The sequence below is a fragment of the Theropithecus gelada genome, chromosome 7b, assembly GCF_003255815.1.
Source record: "Theropithecus gelada isolate Dixy chromosome 7b, Tgel_1.0, whole genome shotgun sequence".
Classification (NCBI taxonomy): Eukaryota; Metazoa; Chordata; class Mammalia; order Primates; family Cercopithecidae; genus Theropithecus; species Theropithecus gelada.
Genome location: NC_037675.1, coordinates 96689827 through 96710881, shown reverse-complemented (window position 1 = coordinate 96710881; position 21055 = coordinate 96689827). Strand labels below are relative to the sequence as shown.

General features: G+C 48.6%; 1 protein-coding gene across 1 annotated transcript in view; it reads left to right on the top strand.

Moving 5' to 3' along the window:
• The window catches only part of CLMN (calmin), a 132430-nt gene that overhangs the window by 87292 nt on the left and 24083 nt on the right, over positions 1-21055 (top strand). The window contains exons 2-5 of the mRNA XM_025391661.1: positions 7722-7783; positions 14332-14427; positions 16379-16462; positions 19679-19771. Of these exons, the coding sequence (XP_025247446.1) occupies positions 7722-7783; positions 14332-14427; positions 16379-16462; positions 19679-19771 (335 nt within the window). The remainder of the gene's footprint in view (positions 1-7721; positions 7784-14331; positions 14428-16378; positions 16463-19678; positions 19772-21055) is intronic.

Here is a 21055-nt window from a genome sequence, read left to right as displayed (position 1 = left end):
GCCGTCAGTGGGGCAGGGCTCGCCATTGTGTGGTCGGAGGGCGGGCCAGTTGGCTGGGCTGCCTCACTTGGCTCAAGAGAAGAAAGATGTTTTTTCATCTGGTTTAAAGATCCACAGGGGCCCGCTCAAGCTGATGGAGTGAGATTGTGTGGCTGATGTGAGCCAAGAAGGACCCTTGCAGTTAGAAAGAATCTGAGCCATGGAGAAAAGGAATCCCTGGGCAAGGAGGAGAAGGGGTTTCCCAGAGAGCAGAGGTCAGCTCAGACCAACAATGAGCAAGTGCATGTAAAACATCTCGGGAGGTCACTTATGTAAAAGGTTAGGCAAGAGATTTCTAGTCCAGGGAGCATCAGAGAAGCCCCCAGAGCCTGTCACCGATGGGGGCTGCGGCTGTCCTCTGGTGCTGAGACAGCTGTGCAGTGCTGGGCTTCTTGGGAAATGCTGCCTGGGGCATGGGAGCAGATGAGTGCCAAGGTCTTCTTGCCTCTGCACAAAACTGGAGTAAAGTTGCAAAGTGTGAGGCCTCCTGCCACCCTCCCTTCCCTGGCCTCCCAGACAGTGGATGGGGACCTTCACTGTCAAATGATCCTCCCAGCGGTGACAGAGAGAACACAGGGTAGCCAGTCCCTCTCTGCCAGGTGACCATACTGTCCCAGTCCTTAGTGTGTGACCCCCTGGCACACACACATAAGCCCTGGGGTTCAGGTGGGAACCACCTTCTCTGCTCCCGCAAGCTCTGACTCCAGCTGGCCCCTCCCAGCCTCTGCAGGTGCCGGGTCTACTTGTCTAAAGGCGCTCGGCTCTGTGAGGACTGCGAAAGGCACTCTGCCCATCTGCAGGGCCTCTGTCCCTGGCCGTGAAGTGCTGTCAATTGGAAGAACAGATTAGCCTGTTGACTGCACAACTTTTTTTGCACCCGGCATGCACAGGCTTTGTCGTCTCTTCAGCAGCCCTAGGAGGGAGTTATTATCTCCGTTTTACAGGGGAGTCCAGTAACTTATCCAGAATGAGCAATCATAGCCACGGCTGCATCTTTTAAGCACTTACGATGTGTCTTCCCCGTGCCAAGGTGTTTGGATGCTTTATCCCATGGAGGCCTCGTCATAGCTGTCCCTCCTTCTTGCTGTCACCTGCCTGCATGCTCTCCCTGTCCACCTAGTGCCTGACGAATAACCACGGCAGCCCCTCCCCACACCATTCCCACAGCCCCCACGTGGTGTGGCAAGGACAGCGCTAATGAACTTGGTCCTCACAACCCCATGAAGTGGGTACCATGATCCCTGTTGAACAGATGGGGAAACTGAGGCCCCAAGTACAGAACTGACATTGTCCAAGGTCACTCAGAGGGGCTTGTTGGCAGAGCCCTCTTGTTGCTGAAACTCTTTTCTGTCTTCTGTGGGAGAAAGGTCGAGACAGGAGCAATGCGGGGTGGTCACACGGCCCCCCTGATGGCCTCTCCGCCCGGCACTGCTATCACTCTGAGCTGGGTCATCAAGTGATCTGGGTCTGTCCTGTGCATGGCAGGATGTGGAGCAATGTCCCTGGCCTCTGCCCACTAGATGCCAGCAGCCCCTCCCCTCAGTCCTGGCAATCAAAAATATCTCGAGGCATTGCGGGATGTCCCCTGGGAGCCGTCACCCCGGGCTGAGAACCACTGGTTGAGAGCCAGGCCTCGAGGGATTCCAAGCTGCACGAGATGTTCTGTGTGGGAGCATGGGGTGAGGAAAGCTGGGAGGCCAGAGTACTTCCTGGAGGGGGGTTTGGAGCATTGAGACCCCCCAGCCTGGCTGAAGAGCAGACACCCCCAGGACGCTGCAGAGCAGTGGGAGGTGCTCCGCGCAGCACCTCAGCCGTCATGCGTTCAAATCCTGGCGTTTAACGGAGCGGCCATGTTCCTAAGCTCCCTGTGCCTCCGACTCCTTACCTGTAAAATGGGGACCACATGAGAGCGGCTGTGCAGGAATGTTTGAGGCTTACAGAAGAGACAAGTTATTGCATGGGAAGTGGCGGCTGCTGTCAAGCACCTCCCTGGAGGGATCTTCACTGCCCCGGTTGGCAGGGCAGGCTCACCCATTCACATGTCTCCGTCTCTGCACAGCTTGATGGCAGAGGGAAGGGGGGCTTTTTGCCCCCACGCTGTGCTGCAGCTCACCCATCCTGGTGGCAGGTTCAGGGAGCCTGGTACCCCTCCGCCTTCCACATGCCCAGGCGTCTGGGTGAGTGCATGTAGAGATGAAGCCACAGCTCACCCCCTTTGTCTCCCTCCCCTCTCCCAAGCAGCATCTCTGAAGCTGGAAACACTGGCCCCAATGGACCTGTCTGGATGGACGTCAAAGAATACGGCTCCCACGTGGAAATTCTGATCTGCTGTCCACCTAGGCAAGACACCTCTCATGAGAATCAGATTCTGCCCAACTGTATGAATTCAGTGACTAAAGCCATTTGGAGATGGCCATTGTCAGGAAGAGCGCTTTAGACAAAGAAGGACGGGAAAATGACCATTTTTTGGCCCAGTGCCCACAAGCCATTCCCCTTGCAATATTTCATTTAATTGTTTCAAGTGACTGTTGAGCCTGGGGTCCGTGGTGGAGCCTGTGTGTCTGGTTCTAGACTGCCTGGTCTTTATCCTTTGCCAGGCTGAGATGCTCATTGTCATTCTCTATCCCTCCCAAAGATGACCAAAAAATGAGGCTAATCATCTCCTCTGGCTAAGATTTAAGTTTCCAAACTGTACATCCTCATCAACTGCAGAGCTGGTTAAATGCAGATTCCCAGGCCCCGGCCCCAGTGTGAGGCAGTAGGTCTAGAGTCCAGGAATTAGCATCTTAACTGTCATCCCAGAGGCTCATGACGTTAGTGACCCATGTGGGCCACACGTTGAGAAACTCTGAGCCATTTACTTACCACATTTAAATTGTATACAGGAGTACATGTGCTTGCTGTGTGTGTGTGTGTGTGTGTGTGTGTGTGTGTGTGTGTGTGTGTGTTCTCTGGGCANTGTGTGTGTGTGTGTGTGTGTGTGTGTGTGTGTGTGTGTGTGTGTGTGTGTGTGTTTTCTCTGGGCATAATGAAATGTCAAGCAATTTTAGATATTTTTCCCTATGCTTTTCTGTATTTTAATTTTTTACAATGAGCTTATAATTTTTTATGAGCAGATAAAGCCGTCAAGACTTTCTCCTGGGCAGCAAAGAGCAGAAGTATTATCAATATGTAGAAAGTAGATGTGGGGCAAATGTGGACATTTGGGGCAAATGTGGACTGTAAATAAACATTTTAACTCCTAGTGCCTGCAACCCTTCCTCTGGACTCCAAACTTCTGAGCCAGCCACGGACAGTCTGGAGAATAGAGGAATGCCCCACCTCCCATTTTCAAGTGATCTGTTCATGGCACAGCAGAGCTAAAGACACAGCTAGGAATTTGGGCTGGTGCGGCTGAGCCAGGGCCAGGTCTCCCTCCCTTCTGTCTCGGCCCCTGGAGTCCAGGCCTAGCCAGCTCCTGCTCCTCCACCCGACCCGGCACTCGGGCACCCTGGCCAGCCAGGCAGAGCCAGGGATGGCGATTTTACAGCACTTTTATGACTCTATTCTTGCCCAGTAAACCCACACCGGGCCTCACAAACACTCTGTGAGAAGGCCAGGCCCTTCCAGAGAAATGGTTTCCTACACCTTTACAACGTGATAGGAAAAAAGGGGCCGTTGGATTTATGGAAACTATATAAAGTTTATGGAGTCTTGGCAGGCCAGAAGTAGAAAGAGTCTGCAGGATGGGGGATGGGCATCCCAAAGCGGAGAAGGCCATGAAAGAGCCGCAGACCTTCGTGTCAAGACACCAGTCAAAACGCCGGTGACCAGAGCAAAGCTGGGGGACTCTGGGGTGGAGGAAACTGGCCTTGCTTGCGGCAGCAGCTGTGGGGTGCTTTCTGGGGTGATATCATTTCATCTCCATAGCATTCCTGTGAGGGAGGCGAGGCCAACCTCATTCTGTGGAGGGGATACCAAGGCAAAGGTGTTTTGAAAATTGCAAATGTGCTCAAGCTCGCCCAGCCAGTGGTGCGTGGCGCTGAAGTGGATGTTCTGGGGCAGGCCTGAGTTCTCGCAGGCTCTCCTGTGTATTGAGCAATGCGTCCCAGTTTTAGGTCCGAATAACATGGTGTCCACACTCTGCTTCAGTTTGGGACTTGTCTGCTATTTGTAGTTGTCTCAGGGTCCCCTGGGGTCCTTCCATCAGCCCCGTCCCCCTCTGTGGGTTAGCTTTGCTGTTGAAGCTGATTTGTGCTCAGGTCAGCCTGCTGGCTTTGGCTAGAACAGAAGTGAAGCCAACCCCAGAGGGGTTGGCTATGAATCAGGACAGAGTTAAAACAGAGGCTTTGCCTTTGGCCACCCCCCGCCTTGTTCCAGTTCTGCCAGCAGGTCCTCTTAGGGCCCTGCAGGACAACCTCATGGGGTCTGAAGTCACCTTTTCCAGTTCCTGTCAGCCTTCGGCGCTCTAATCCATTGCTCCTTGCATGTGCACCTTGTGACAGCCATGTTTTCTCTCTTTTACTTATTTGGCTGTGAATTTTTGAAGTGCAGATTCCATGAATGCGTAATTCTTCATCTCTGGTTTTGCCCAGAGAACCTATCATAATTTCCAGAATATGGCAATTACTGCATAAATATCAGCTGGGAGGACGAATAGATGATTGGATGGACGGATGGATGGATGGATGGATGGATGGATGGACAGATGGATGAATGGATAGATGGATAAATGGATGGGTGGATAGATGGATGAATGGATGGATGGATAAATGGATGGGTGGATGGATGGATGGATGGATGGATGGATGGATGGATGGATGGGTAGGTGGATAGATGGATGGACAGATAGATGAGTTATGTGTAGACTGTCAGATACCCATCTCCTCATTTACATCCTTGAGTGCAGTTAAACTGGCAACCTAACCCAGGTTCTCTGAGGCTTTTACTAAATGCACTTCTGTTTCAGGGGATATACCTTGTTCTCTCTGAAGCCATATGGAGAAACCAGCCTGAGTGTTTGAATGTGTGTGTAAATACTTTACGGTCCCCATAAACTTGTTTAAAGACAGGTGGGGGTAAAAGCATAAACCGGGACAGCCTTGTGGGAGGGCAATTTGGAAGTAGCTATTAAAATTTTTAATGTGCCTACCACTAAGACCCAGCAGTTCCACTTTTAGTTGTCATGGGCAAGAAATATATTCATCTATTTGTGCACAAAGAACCATGCACCAGGATGCTCATACAATGCTTATTTCTGCATTGCTCGAAACAGTGAAAAATGGGCAGTAGCCTTGATGTCCATCCATGGGGGGAACACCCAGACTTGGAAAACACTGTAGCCATCAGAGAGATGAAGGTGGATCCATATTGCAAACTGGAGGATCTCTGATAGAGCTTGGGACAGACGCTCTCCAGGCTTCCAGGAGTCTCCAAGACTCTGGTACTCACTGGTCTCAGCAGATGTCTCCTCCCAACCTCATTTCTATTAACTTATTTTCCTCTTCCCTTCCCTCTCACCTATGAAACACAGTTTACTGGAATTCGTTCTTTAATTCTTATGCCTACTAGCCAGTGACCCGCCCTTCCAGAAAAGGAGGAAACAGAAAAGCAGTGATGTGCGTAGTTACTGTCCGCTGGTTCTTCAGTTAAAAAGATTGTAAGGCGTAATATTGAAACGTGATTTATGGGTGCCACATTCTACCACATAATGAGGCCAAGAGGAAAAAGGTCCCATTGTTTCAGAAAAGCATAGCCTTTGCTCTCCTGCAGGAGATAAATTGCCTCTTATTTTCTTATTGCTAAAAAAATGTGAAACAGTTTTAGGCATATGTGATATGGTGTTTCAATATGTTGAAATCCAGAACTGAGTGGTTGAGGAGACGTCTGGCTCAGATATTGAAGGAAGTTTCCTGGAGGCCCGGCAGCTTACAGCCGAGGAGGCTGCAGCCTTGGGCCACCACACACCCTCACCCAGACGCTGGCACTGGGGCCCATCTCAGAAACACCCTCCGGGTGCTCGAGGGCCCAAGACAGCGACACAGAACTCAGGAGAGAGCAGAAAAAGCACAGAATCTGGAGTTCCACCTTGACTGTTCATTAACTATTTGCCCCTCCGTTTCTTCATCTGTAAAACAGAAATGACAACCTTGCTATTAATTGTGTGACCTTGGACACGTTGCATCTCCCTGAGCACGATTGTCCCATCTGAAGGTTGTAGTAGCACCTGCCACAGAGGATGGTAGTAATGATTAAATTAGTTAATCCATGTAAATTACCTAGGTCAGTGCCTGCCACATCGTAAGTGCTCAGTACTTTTTTAAAAAATCGCTGTGTGACTATTGCAGACACCTTCGCCATGATTGGAATAGCTGGAATCCAGACTCAAGCTTTCCATTTCCAGGGTTCTGGCTGGTGTGGGGCTGGCAGACCTGGGTGGGGATTCCCAGCTCTGCCTCTCTTCAGCTGAGCAAGTCACTGGAACCTCTCTGAGCCATATTCTGTTCAGCTGTAAAATAATAGGTTGTACTTTGCAGGGGGTGTTGTAAGGCAGTGGTCTCCAGCCTTTTTGGCACCAGGGACCAGTTTTGTGGAAGAGAATTTTTCCATGGGCAGGGTGGTGAGGGCAATGTTCTCATGCTCCTATGAAGATTTAATGCTTCTGCTGATCTGACAGGAGGTGGAGCTCGGGCCATCATGCTCGCTCCCCGCTGCTCACCACCTGCTGTGCTGACCAGTTCCTAACAGACGCGGACCAGTACTGCTCCCTGGCCTGCGGGTTGGGGACCCCTGTTGTAAGGTTTACAGATGAATGGAAACAAAGTGTCCGGGACACAGTGAGTGCTTGGCGGATGGCAGTCACCCTTAACAGTGAAAGATCTTTGCTAAGAAGCCTCTTTGTGTAATGCTCTCCCCTGGGAGGAGTCCGTTCCTGGTTTATGTCCTTCTGGTTCACTTTGGCTCAGCAGCATCTGCGGAACTCTTTATTCCTGGAGGGCGCAAAGTCTGCCCTGACTCTAGGAATAATAGCTACAAAGAAAAACCGCTGGCAGCCCCTGTGCCAGGGACTGTGTGGAGCTGGCTCTGCAGGAGCCTGGGTGTCCTTAGAGCAGCTTGGAGAGTGAGCTCCTTGTCCTCAGTGTGCAGATCAGACGTGAGGGTCGGGGTCTGGCCCGGGCACACAAAGCTGGGAGATGGCAGGGCTCAGAGTCTGATCTTGGGCTGTCCAATCCCTTTCACCAGACTGTGGCACATTCCAGAGCCCCTACCCAATTCCTAATTATTGACTCCACTCCACCTCGACCCTGACTGCCCTCTCCCATCTCCTCATGCCCATCACTGCCACTGGGTGGCTATGCAGTTCCATTACAGCCTCTTGTGGGGTTGATTTGTAGTTTTTTCATCAGTGCTTCTTAGCTCGAACTGTCAGATGTCTCAATGTTTGCATTGGGTTGTAGAGAACGTTTTGTTCTGTGTGTCTGAATCTGTGGATTTACATAGATGCTCAGGGGTTGGGCTGGGGAGCATGGGTCCTGGGTGCCAGGTAAGGGCTTGCCAACCCCTTCCAGAGAGTACTCTGTTCTTACATGGGACACCCTGGGGTTCTATCTGCCCTCCACCTAGAATCTCCCCTTGGGAAGGGGAAGGTGTGATTTTGCGTGTATTTCTTTTTCTCCCGGCTAATGGTGTTTCTTTGTTTTCAGTTGAGAGGGAAAATGTGCAGAAGAGGACCTTTACTCGATGGATAAATCTACATCTAGAAAAGGTAATGGGGCACTTGGGTGTTTGCTAAGTGATTGATTCATCTGTAAGTGAATTTACAGTTCCAGAGGGTGGAGCGGGAGCTGGGGACCTGTGCTCTTTTTGTTCTTCATTCATTTAAACGTTGATGAGTGCCTCCCCCTGCCGGTTACCAAGCTCAGGACTGGGAAGAGATGGCCGAGACAGCCTCTGCCCTCCTGGGATCATCAGTCTTGTCAGGGGAAGGAAAGAGAGGGTCTGTCTTTAAGTCGGAATCTGAGCAGGTGGTGGAAGACATTCATTATTGAACACACCAGCACCTGAAAATCAGATGTTGTTGGGCCTGAAACGCAGGTGCGCATCTTGATTGCCAGAACTGGGCTCTGTGACGAGCCAAGAGCCATTTGTAGGTATTTGGATTGATTTTTGCAAGAACTCTGATTATCTTTGGACAAAGCTAGATTTCCTTCTAAAGTCACATCATGTTGCTATTTAATAATAATAATAGTAATAATAATATTACCTGGCTTTTTTGATGTACTTCACTCTGCATCAGGCATCCTGCATAGTGCCATACATGTGCCATGTCTCCTGTCATCCTCACGACGACTTGAATTACCCCCTCCTATCAGAAGGAGGAAACAGAGGCATGGAGACATAACGTGGCTTTCCTGGACTTTCTGTGGCTTCTCCTCTGTATTCAGCTTAGTGGCCCTTCTCTTCCTCTGTTTCTTTGTTTTCTTGCATTCTTGGACCTGGCTGTTTTGAGTTGCATTTTGTCTGCAGGCATCTCATGCACACTCCGTAAAACAAAAGCAGCTGAATCCGCTCCCCCCTTGAAAGAGACTAAAGGAAGAGCCACAGAGGAGAGGCAGTGATGGGAAGGGATGAAGAGTCCTGGGTGAGAAGGGGGATGGGAGCGGGCAGAAATCTCAGCCATCCTGGTGCCTGAGGTTGGGTGGACCTCAAGACTGTGGGCCTGGGGCTGGGAGAGGAGAGATGATTTTTCTCTTTTTTAGGAAGTTGATTTTTATCTACTCACTTCACTTCTTTCTCCTTAAGCACCACTATCTGGTTTTCCAGCTATACCCAGCAAGGAGTCTCAATTCTGTTTAAAACTAGGAGCACCCCACTTTCATGTTTGTAGGTGTATCTTCTCTCTTCTCCTCTTAAAAGGTTCAAGAGAGGCCAGGTGCAGTGGCTCATGCCTGTAACCCCAGTGCTTTGGGAGGCTGAGGCAGGTGGATCACTTGAGTTCAGGAGTTTGAGACCAGCCTGGCCAACATGGTGAAACCTCGTCTCTACTAAAAATACAAAAATTAGCTGGGCATGGTGGCACATGCCCATAGTCCCAGCTACTGGGGAAGCTGAGACTGGAGAGTCACTTGAACCCAGGAGGTGGAGTTTGCAGTGAGCCGAGATCGCACCACTGCACTCCAGCCTGGGCGGCACAGCGAGACCCTGTCTCAGAAAACAAAACAAAACAAAAGGTTCGAGAGTAACTATTGACTGCCCTTATGGTTAACACAAAAGAAAGGTTCTCAGAGGAAATCACTGAAATGATTAGAAAGCAGAGAAAATAAATGTGGCTTTTAGGAAGGGGAGCTATTGACCACAATTCTAATTCACATAGTTTACCTTTAGGTCTAGGATGTTGTCCAGGCAGGCATTCGGCCACCCACACCTCTACTCCCCACCTGCAGAACGTGTGACGCAGTGCCACCACTTCACCTGGAGCATCCTGAACTCTACAGGTGAAAGATTGTGTCGCACATGAAGCTTATGAATCATCTGCCAGTTGTTTTGATTATTGGCACATTTTCGGCAATGCTGCTGAAGTGAAGTGTTATTTTGGGGGGGAGAAAAAGGAAAACCGGTCCCCAAACCTGAGATCACTGAGCTCTTAAATTAATGCCTGATGTGTGTCAGGGTAGCTGGAAATTCCTGCTGGGGGACACACTAGAGCCATGGAGTATTTCTTTCTTTCTTTTTTTAAAATTAAAATAAATAAATACAGAAAAGTACAGAGGGTCATGTGGCGAATATCCCCGCACCCACTCACCGTCCCAAATGAACCTCTGTTCGCATTTATCATATCAAGGATTTTCTCCCTGGCCAAGTTCCTGTCCCTGTCTCAGGGCAGGTGGGTAGCGCCCACTCTGAAGATAAATCAGATAGCACCTGAAACTGATGTCTAATAAACAGGGCAAAATTAACAGCCATGTTTCCAACCTTGAGACTTTCAAGAACAACCTTTCATGTAAAGGAAACCCAGGAACTCCTTGGTGAATTGGGCTTAACTGCAATTTGAAGGCTGTCAGAAATATTTACTGAGTCTCTGGCTTCTGGAAAAATTCCTTAATTTACCGAAGGAGTTAGATCATGAAGAAAGCCCTGGGGGTGCTGTTTATTCGGCCATACCGATCTCATGAAGCCCACGGAGCGTTTGGGGCCCAAGGAGTGTTTTCCCTGGCGCGGGTTCAATTTCTCCCCCTGCCATCTCACAGGATGGACTCCGGCCAAGGCCTTGTTTGCTGCTGCTGCTGAGGCTCTTACAGGAACTGTCAATGGAAATTATTCTTCAGGTTTAACTCAGAAGTGAGGCTTGGCCACAGCCAGGGCTGGTAACTGGAAATTTTGTTAGTCCATTTATCAGGGCGTATTTTGTTCGGGTCTCGCGTTTTCTGCCTCGCATTAACAGGAATAACATTTCCGTAAGAGCCTCAGTAACCTGATCCCGTCATGCTCAGGGTGGAATGTGCCCAAGGAGCTGCAGCAGTTTGCAAAGAAAATAATTTGCCTTTTGGTTCAAAGTCACTGTTGCCCTTGAAGCGAAGCCTTTTTCTATGCACCTGCGGGTGGAATTGCCCTGTATTTTGACTAACTGGGGGTAAAGGGACTCGTATAAAGGGTAAGGAAATGCCACCTTCCTCCATAAAAAATGAAACACAGGCCCTCCATGGCTGCCACGGGAAGGAGGCTTTCCCACAGGGAAAGGGTGGCTGGGCCACAGTTCCACTGTTTCCTGCCCCTGGGTCTCTGGCTGGTTATGGCTACCACCCTCCCATTGGCCTCAGGAGCTCCACGCCCCATTAATCCTGTCTCCCATGTGAGTGCCTAGCCTTCCCCTGTACCCAGGAGCAGAGAGAGCACCCAGACCAGCTGCTCTAACCTTGCCAAAGCCCCCAGTACAAAAAGGTAAACAGGGAATTCATGCTGGGGTGGGAGCTTATTAAGAATCAGGTTTCGGCTGGGCATGGTGGCTCATGCTTGTAATCCCAGCCCTTTGGGAGGCCAAGGCAGGAGGGTATCACATGAGCCCAGGAATTTGAGACCAGGCTGGGCAACACAGAGAGACTCCATCTCTACAAAGGGTTTTAAAAATTAACCGGATGTGATGGCACATGCCTGTAGTTCCAACTATTTAATTAAGAGGCTGGGATGGGAAGATCACTTGAGCTGAGGGTTTGAGACTACAGTGAGCTGTGATCATGCCACTGCACTCCAGCCTGGGCCACAGAGCAAGATATCATCTCAAAAAAAAATTTAAAAAAAAAGAAGATTCTAGAAGAAGAAGAAAAATGCAAGTTTCTGGACCCTGCTCCCAGAGATTCTGTTACAATTAAGAGGAGTTATTATCAAGCTTGTTTAGACAGTAGAAATCTTTCTTCAAGCAAAGCGTTACCTAGAACTGTAAACGTAGTCATCCTTCCTCCTCCGGGGTTCCACATCTGTGGGTTCAACCAACAGCAGATAAATAATATTCAGGAAAAAAAACTGCATCTGTACTGCATATGTACAGAGTTGCTTCTTGTCATTACTCCCTAAACAATAGAGTATAACAACTATTTACATCACATTTACACTGAATTAGGTATTATAAGTAATCTAGAGGTGATTTTACGGGAGGATTTGCATAGATTATATACAAATACTTATATATCAGGGACTTGAGCATCTGCAGATGTTGGTACCTGAGGGAAGTCCTGGAACCGATCCCGTATAGATACTGAGGGCTGACTGTACAGGCCAGTAAGAGCTGAGCCTCTCTGATTAAAGCGGGTGTAGTGGGATCAGCTGCCTCCTCCACCCCACTCCCTCCCATAGGATATCCTAAAGCTGCTCTGCTGAAGTCTAAGGTTCCAGGAAACAGAGTTTGCAAATCCTCGCACTGGAGCATCTAACCCACAAGTTCCAGCCAGTTCTTTCGGCCATGTCCAGCCAAGCTCCTAGTGGATACCACCTGGACAGCAGACCCCTTCCAGGTCTAGGCCCAGAGAGGAAAGCCCAGGGGGCTTCTGTCTGTTTCCTTCCCAGGCCCCCCTCCACACTCCAGATCCTATTTAGGGAATTGCGTTTTCCCTTAGAGAGAAGGAAGTAGTCTATGGGAACTGAGGCTGGGGCTTCTGTTTACTGACCCAGGGAACCCAGAAAGTGAGCGAGTGGGGCAGAGAGAAGGTGTTTCAAGAGCCATTCACTACGAAGGGGCCGCCAACTGAGGACATCTCCCTTCCACTCATGGCCACAAGGCATACACCTTCTGAATGAAATGTCTTCCTGAGGAGGGCATCCAAGGCTCTGCAGGCAGGAAGCCACTTAGCAGTCAGCAGGTGGTACTGGGCTGGGCAGGTGGGTGCTGTGCCAGGCTCCCTACCTGCATGATCTCACTGCACTCCAGCCCAGCCCTCTGACGAGGGCCAGATTCCTCACCTGACATTGCAGACAAATACACTGTCTTTGTGCAAGTGTGCAAGGTCAGGTTAGGCCCAGGGAGGTTAAAGAACATGCCCAAGGCCAAGTTGCTGTCAAGGTAGAACTTGGCTTTGAACGCAGGTGTTGCTAATGGCCTTCTCATTGGCTCATGTGAGAGGTGCAATGTTGATTTATCTCAGGAAGTTGGATTTTGTGGAGGAATGGAGGAGTAGCATGCAGCCTTTTTTTTTTTTTTTTGGTACAACTTCAATGAGTTTGATGTGTAATAATGAGCTTGAATTGCTTTTGTACCTAAACATATAAATACACATACACATACATATGGACATGTAAATCGACCTCTGAACCTTTGAGTTCCTAGTGAGCCTACACACGTGGGGTGAGGAAAGGATCCTTCCCTTCACCCAACCATCGAGCCATTCAGCAGGTCAGCTGCATCCTGCCAGCCGCGCGCCCTCCTAGCCAATTCTCACACACCAGCCCCCTTTCCTGGCTTCCCCTGGTAAGGGTCCCACCACCTCCAAATTTGGTCTAAATCTTGGTGAAGCAATGACGGGCACCTCAGGAGTGCACACTTTTGAAGACTAAAGCAGTCTTGGAGATGGAGGAGCCCGACTGACACCGCACTGAAGCCTGGAGAGTAACTGGCCAGGGTCTTGTCATTGCCATGTGGATCTAGGGTGCGCTAGCGTTCGGCCCTTGTGGCTGGATACAGGAAACAGGACAATACCGAACAGCTAGCTTGACCAAATGCTGCGACTATCACTCATCCTCTTTGAACCTGTTTTTCCCAGTCTAAAGTGAAGGGCGGCCAGGCGCAGTGGCTCATGCCTGTAATCCCAGCACTTTGGGAGGCCGAGGTGGGCAGATCACCTGAGGTCAGGAATTGGAGACCAGCCTGGCCAACACGGTGAAACCCTATCTCTACTAAAACTACAAAAATTAGCTGGGCATGGTGGCAGGTGCCTGTAATCCCAGCTCCTCGGGAGGCTGAGGCAGGAGAATCACCTGAACCCGGGAGGCGGAGGTTGCAGTGAGCCGAAATTGTGCCACTGCACTCCTAAGCCTGGGTGACAGAGCGTGACTCTGTCTCAAAAAAACCAAAAAAACAGGCCGGGCGCGGTGGCTCAAGCCTGTAATCCCAGCACTTTGGGAGGCCGAGACGGGCGGATCACGAGGTCAGGAGATCGAGACCACCCTGGCTAACACAGTGAAACCCCGTCTCTACTAAAAAAAAAAAAAATACAAAAAACTAGCCGGGCGAGGTGACGGGCGCCTGTAGTCCCAGCTACTCCGGAGGCTGAGGCAGGAGAATGGCGTAAACCCGGGAGGCGGAGCTTGCAGTGAGCTGAGATCCGGCCACTGTACTCCAGCCCGGGCGACGGAGCGAGACTCCGTCTCAAAAAAAAAAAAAAAAACAAAAAACAAAAAAACAAATGAATAAATAAAATAAAATGAAGGGCTTGCACTAGGTAATTTCACATGAGCCCTCATAGAATTGTTTTATTCTACAGAAGGATATAGTCAAGATACGCCATCTCTTTCTGCCCTTAAGCATGTGGATGTGATCTAAACTTGGGATCTGAGATCTTCGGTTTGAAGGGCCCCCAAGGGTCACTTGTTTGATCAACCGCCTGTTGGTGAATCTTCTCTGCAGCCTTTCTGCCAAGTGGCTGTGCCCTGCTGCCCGGGTGTCACCTCCAGGGGGATGGGCCTGCTACCTCCTTGGATGCGCGTTTCTACCTGTAAACAGAGCTGGATGTTTGGAAGTTTTCTCTTGAGCAGAAAGCTGCATCTCTGAAAATAGCTTTGTGATACACAGGTTGCTAATTGGCTACTTTCTTCCCTTCTCTTTCAAAGTGCAACCCACCTCTAGAAGTTAAAGATTTATTCGTCGATATACAAGATGGCAAAATCCTAATGGCTTTGTTGGAAGTCCTGTCTGGGCGGAATCTGGTACGTATGTTACAGCAGGGTCAGAAAGAAAGAAAATGCAAAGGAAAACACTGTTGAGGTTTTCTTTTCAACACAAATACCTGGACATACGCTACACTAAGAAACTCTGAAGCGGTGACTCTTTTTATTAGTGCCTACGAGCCATATAATCATGTGGAACGAACTAGTACTTTTTTTTTAAGTCAATGTATTTTAGAAAATAAATGGCTAGTGTTTTCTGTGAGTCTGTTAAGGCTTAAGTTTAGAACTAAACAGTTAAAATTTAGCCAGCCAGCCATTATATAAACTAAAATGATCACTAAGAATTGGGAAAAGTGGAAGAAAAAGGCCTTTTATCAACCACCCTAAGGCTAAAACTAGAACTGCTGGCTTCTAGAACATTCTTTTAAGTATGATTGAAGTTGAGCCAGCTGGTCTTGACGTTCATTCCACTTTGGACATGAGCCAGACTTCTCCGTGTTGCATCTGTCTGCTGTGTGCAGATTGGCCCTTGTTCTCTTCACGGACAGCAGAGTTTCTCAGCCTTGGCACTGTTGACATTTGGGTCAGATAGTTTCTTGTTGTGGGAAGATGTCCTGTGCATTACAGGACATTTAGTATCTAACTGCTAAATAACAGTATCACCCCCATGGGTGACAGCTAACAAGCTCGCAGACATGATGAAATGTTCCATGAGGGGGCAGACTGGTCCAGCCCAGAATGGTAGAAGTGTCAGGGTTGAGAAAGCCCGTTCCAGAGTCCAGTGTTTGATTTGGCCTTGGCAACCCATTGTACCTAACACAAAGGTGCAGCAATGGAGTCACGACTCTACCAAACCATAGCCCAGCCAGCACAGAATGTCCTAGGTCTGTCCTTAACTGTAGGTCTAAAGTCAAGAGTCCCTGCTTCTCTTCTCAGATACAATGTAGCTGGTATCTTATCAGACCTCTTAACCCTCCCACCTTTGCTTTCCCAGTGGCAAAACACAAGATACCTATTAGCAGCGCCCGCAGAGGGCTATGCAATATTATGTGATGAATTCTCCACAGTATTTGGTTTCTTAGAGGGTCTCGCCATGAGCAGGGTCCCCAAAGGACTTCCTGAAAAAGTACCTTCTAGTCCCTTGTTTATGCTCCCAGCAACGCAGGCTCCCCACTGTATTGCCAGAGCCCTGGTCACCAGCTACTGTGTCCTTGGTGGGCCTCCACGGGGAGTCTTTGATTCTGGAGCCCGGCCAAGAACAGTCCTCCACTTCCCCATGAGTGTGGCCTGGCACTTCACACCTGGTAGGACTGACCCACTGGTTTGCCTTGTAATGCGATCTTCCCCCAACCTGGAGGAGCATCGATGCGGTTCAGTTCAGGGTGAGTTGGCTGTGATGGCATTCCTGGTATGTAGAGCTAATGTTGTCAGAGTTTTAGCTTCCGCAGACGTCTCTCTGCCTCTTTCTCTCTCTCGACCTGGGATAACTGTCCACAAAACTCTTGGCTAGAAAACAGAAACATCTGCCGCCACTGGGGAGGACCTTGGCTGGATGATTTAGCAGCTGAGCAGTGATGCTGGCAGCCAATGCTCCCTGTCCTAACACAAGCAGCAGTTCAGGGAAGCGAACATATTAACGAGGGTCTCAGGAGAAGGGAGGAATCTAACAAGCCAGGAGCTGGGTCCCAGAGAAAAAATGGACAAATTTGTCCCTTGTTGACCCACTTCAGTTCCCCCCAACTCACCAACTTCAGTGAGTTAAATCCCAAGTACTGTAAATAAGGCCGACCTTTGAGAGCTCTCTGATGTCCCATTTGTACGTCCTGAGAGGCACCTGTGTGAGTTTGGATGCATTCCAGGTGGGTTTTAGTTGTGAGCTTTTTCTTGAAATTGATGTGAAAAAAGCAAAGCACACCGAGCGGCACCGCTGGGCATTGTGAAGTGCCTGCGTGGGTTTAATGTGCTTGTTTTGTTCTGTTCTGTTTTATAGCTGCATGAATACAAATCCTCGTCGCATCGCATTTTTCGGTTGAACAACATAGCGAAAGCACTTAAGTTTTTGGAAGATAGCAATGTAAGTGTTTGAAGCACATCCTGCTAACACAAGCTTGTCCTGTTAGGAAAAGGATGTCATTTGAAGTTCAGTGCTGGTCGCAAGAGAAGCGTGAGATGGGGACTGATCTAAAATGGTCAGATTAAACTAAGCTTAAATTTCACAGAAATCACTCAGATGACCCCTCTGTTGGGAACGCAGTCCCTAACTCCGTGCCCACCCACTTTACAGCCATCAGGATTAAAACTCTGATGGACGTTCAGTCGCAGAAAGGCAGAGCAGCTGACTGGCTCTCAGATATTTATAACTTAGTTCACGTTTTCTCCTTCATTCCCTTGAATAAGAGTATGGTGAGCATGTCCCAGGGTAAAACTTTCTCTTGGAACTTAGAATATGGGAGAAAAAGGGGAAGAGGGGGACTAAATGAGCCAGGGAGAAAAAAAGTATAAAATTCTCCCTATCTTGATGTAACTTTCTAGACTCCGATGAGCTTTTTCTGTGCCTGGAACTCTGCTCCACGTTCTTCACACGCGAGTAGGGGCGGCTCAGCAGGGAGGACGTTTCATCGTGCCTCAGAGCACAGTTTTATGCCCATGTCAGAGATGGGCTGCCCCACAGGACCAGCTCTGTGACTTGCAAGTTATTCAGCTTCTCTAAGCCTGAGCTTCCTCATCTCTAAAATGGGCATATTGTGAGCACTAAAGGAACTGACCTGTGAAAAGTACTCTCCATTCTCGGGATGGCCGTTATCACTCAGCAGGCCCCTGAGTTATCACCCGACATGAGATAACTAGGTATGATACCACCTTCTCCCAGCCGAGGAGGGAGAGGGGATATTTCCATAAACCAATTGGTCCCGCTTGTTTTCAGTCTGGCAAAACCAGCTGAGTTAGGAGGAACAAGAGGAGGAAAACATTGTCCCTGAAGCTCTTAACTGAAGTCTGGCTGTTAACTTTTTTATTCACCACCAAAACCAAAATGGCGGCCGGGCACCCAAGCCATGGTCTTTGGAAATATCTGCTCTTTGGGACCTTGTACTGCCTGCAATCACTACCTTCCCTCAGCCCAGTTCTCTGAGGGAACTAGGCACCTCAGGAGGGTTTTGTTCTCTAAATGGCCCTCCCAAGAGCCAGCGGCTCCCTGCTCAGCCCTGCCCTTCCCCTGTTGGGATGGTGCACCATGCTGTTCATGGCATTCCTACGAGGCAGCTCTGTCTCCTCACTTTGAAACCTCAGCTTAGAGGGCTACAGCTGTCACTTGCCATTTGGGCTTCCCCCAGGTGAAAGGGAAGGTGGGGGTGATCAAGTTGACTAGCAGCTTTGGTTCCCCTGGACTGGAATGTGTTCAGTAAAGCCACAGAAACAGAAGGAGCTGTCAGAGCAGAGGCTTAGAAGAGGAGCAGGCGAGTTCTCATGGGTGATCCATCATGCAGGACGTGTGCTCGTGATGAATGTGGACGCAGTATTGAACCTGAATTTGATCGACTGTGTTATTCACAGTATTGACAGCTTCCTTCCTGGCCTCCGACCTGCCAGTGATGAGCCTGTGTTGTCTGAATTATATTCTTGGCATCTGCCCTCAAAACAGGCTGCAGCTAGGGAACCCAGAACTCTCCCTCGATTAGGCAAGCCCAGGCCTAACTGATTGGTGTTGTCGGAAACCCATGACGAACTCAGGATCAGAGACCCATGTCAGACAGGTTCAAAAGCCTTGAGGGGAAGAGAGAGAGAAAAGAAATAGAGGAAAAAGAAAAAGGTTTTGTATGAGATGCTTTTTTCAGGTTCTCTTTCCCCAGTCTGCCAGGCAGAATTTTGCAGTGTGGACCTGATAGTGTATCTTGACTTTATTTCTCCTCTCTTTCTCCTGAAGAATGACGTTTGCTTTATTAACGTTGTTAAGAAAGAAGAAAAAAATGTGACAAACACCAGTGTTGCCTGCAAAGGCTTAAATATTTACTCTCTGGCCCTTTTTAGAGAGATCTGCAGAGCCCCAATCTGTGTCCAGTGCTTAGATTTTGTTTGTGGAATGAACTGATGACTTAGGGCAGTGATCCTCAAACCTGAACATGCGCTGGAATCACCTGGTGCACTTGTTGAAATGCAGATTTCTGGGCCCACCCACAGAGTTTTTGATTCTGTAGGCATAGGGGAGAATGAGCATTTCTAACACAGGGGTCCCAAGTGATGCAGATGCTGCTGGTCCAGATGCCAGGTTGGCCTCAGGGATTTACCAAGAGCATCATTCTGTGGTCAGAACATAGTTAAATACTTAGATAAGACCTTAGCTAAGTGTTTCTGCAAGAGGCACATTTCAACTCATCAGTGGGATATTTTCTAATGGTGCAGAAACCCTGGGTATAAACCTTATCCCAGTATACTATTTCTAATTAGCAGTCAACTCACCCACCCACCATCCATGATTGCGCATGTCGGTGCTCTGTATTTGTTCCAAGGACATGCTAAATCCAGGTGTGGTGGTGTTTGTGTAGCAGACAGACCTACCGGACATTTTCCGTCTCTCTTGGAAAAGAATGACTGAAACCTTACCAGCTATGTGATGCTGGGCATGTTATATTTCACCTCTCTGAAATTCCCTCTCCTGAACTGGAGGGACAATAGAAGTACCTGCTGATATGGTCTGGCTGTGTCCCCACCCAAATCTCACCTTGAATTGTAGCTCCCATAATTCTCTAGTGTCGTGGGAGAGACCTGGTGGGAGGTCATTGAATCAGGGGAGCAGGTCTTCCCCATGCTCTTCTCATAATAGTGAATAAGCCTCCTGAGATCTGATGGTTTTATAAAGGGGAGTTCCCCTGCACACGTTCTCTTGCCTGCCGCCATGTGAGATGTGTCTTGCTTCCCCTTCACCCTCCGCCATGAGTGTGAGGCTTCCCCAACCATGTGGGGAGTCCATTAAACCCCTTTCCTTTGATAAATTACTCAGTCTCAGGTAGTATCTTTGCAGCAATGTGAGAACGGACTAATACACCTACATCATAGGTTTATTGTGAGTATAAAATGAGTTAATATTTGTAAGGAGTTTAGAGGCTACACATGGTAAGTGCTATGTATGTGTTAATTAAATACACTTTTGCACGCTGAGTGTTCTTGAGAATGGCAGGGTAAGTAAGAAAAACAGGCTTATGCAAACACATACACACACACAGAGAACCAGAAAATAACATGTGTTATCCTCCCTGGACACCCCCCTTTAAGTTCATAAATTGCTTCCCTCCAGGTAAAACTGGTTAGCATCGATGCAGCAGAAATAGCAGATGGCAACCCTTCTTTGGTTCTTGGGCTGATATGGAACATAATCCTCTTCTTCCAGGTAAGATCATTTCCTTTCCAAAACACACAATCATGATCTTGTGTCTGCTGAGCGCCGCAGAAGAGAGTGGGGCCAGATCGAAGGAGGCAGTGAGGCTTAGTTTATGGCAGATTTTATCTTCTCTTCTCACTGAAAAAGCACCAGAAGAATCTGGTTGCTACAGTCCCTGTGATTTTAAAAGTGGTGTGAGTTCTCTAGAAGAGAATAGCCATCCTCTTGGGACTGGAAGAGTTAAATATTTACTTCAAAAAATGACTTTGTTCTAAAGTGTTGCAAGAACTAGGGAAATACTCCTGACCAAAAATGGAACTTGGTAGAGTTACTTTGCTGAAATCACTCAGTGTTCCTTAGAGACGATTAAAGAGCTTGTACTAAAGATGCCTGAGGAAGAATAACAGGCGAGACCTTATTGTTCCGTTCTTTGCAACTTCAGCCTCTAATTGGAAATGCAGATTTTATAGAGGAAGAACTGGATCTGTGATTGGAGTAAGATGATGACATTTTATTTTTATTTTATTTTTTATTATTAAACTTTAAGTTCCGGGGTACATGTGCAGAACGTGCAGGTTTGCTACATAGGTATACACGTGCCATGGTGGTTTGCTGCACCCATCAACCCATCAGAAGATAACATTTTAAACTGTGCTGAAGTTCATTTCCCTGTCAGGAGTGAGCTGGTATCTCGTTTTCTAGAGCCCACTCGCTTTTGGAATAGAAACTCGTGGTTCACTGTTTAATTACCCTCCCAAGAGTGAAAGTGATCCACCTGGGCATGATTTGCTTGGGATTTTGGCTCAATGCCTGCATTTCAGAGAAGCATGAGCACAAACAAGGTCTGGAGACAGTAGTTCCTGTTCTGGGTGAACCCTGAACTTAAAAAAAAAAAAAAAAAAGACTCTCTCTCTCTGAGCCTCAGTTTCTGTGTCTGTGAAATGGGAGCAGTGGTCATAATAGGTGGTGAGCATCAAAAGAAGCCATGTGGGCCAGGCACAGTGGCTCACGCCTGCAATCCCAGAACTTTGGGAGGCCATGGCGGCAGGGTCACTTGAGCCCAGGAGTTCAACATCAGCCCTGGAAACAGAGCAAGACCCCATCTCTACAAAAAATAAAATTAGCCAGGCATAGTGGTGTGTGCCTGTAGTCCCAGCTACTTAGAAGGCTGAGTTTGGAGGATTACTTGAGCCTGAGAGTTCAAGGCTGTAGTGAGACATGATCATGCCACTGCACTCCAGCCTGGGCAACAGGATGAGATCCTGTCTCAAAAAAAAAGAGGAAGAAGAAAAT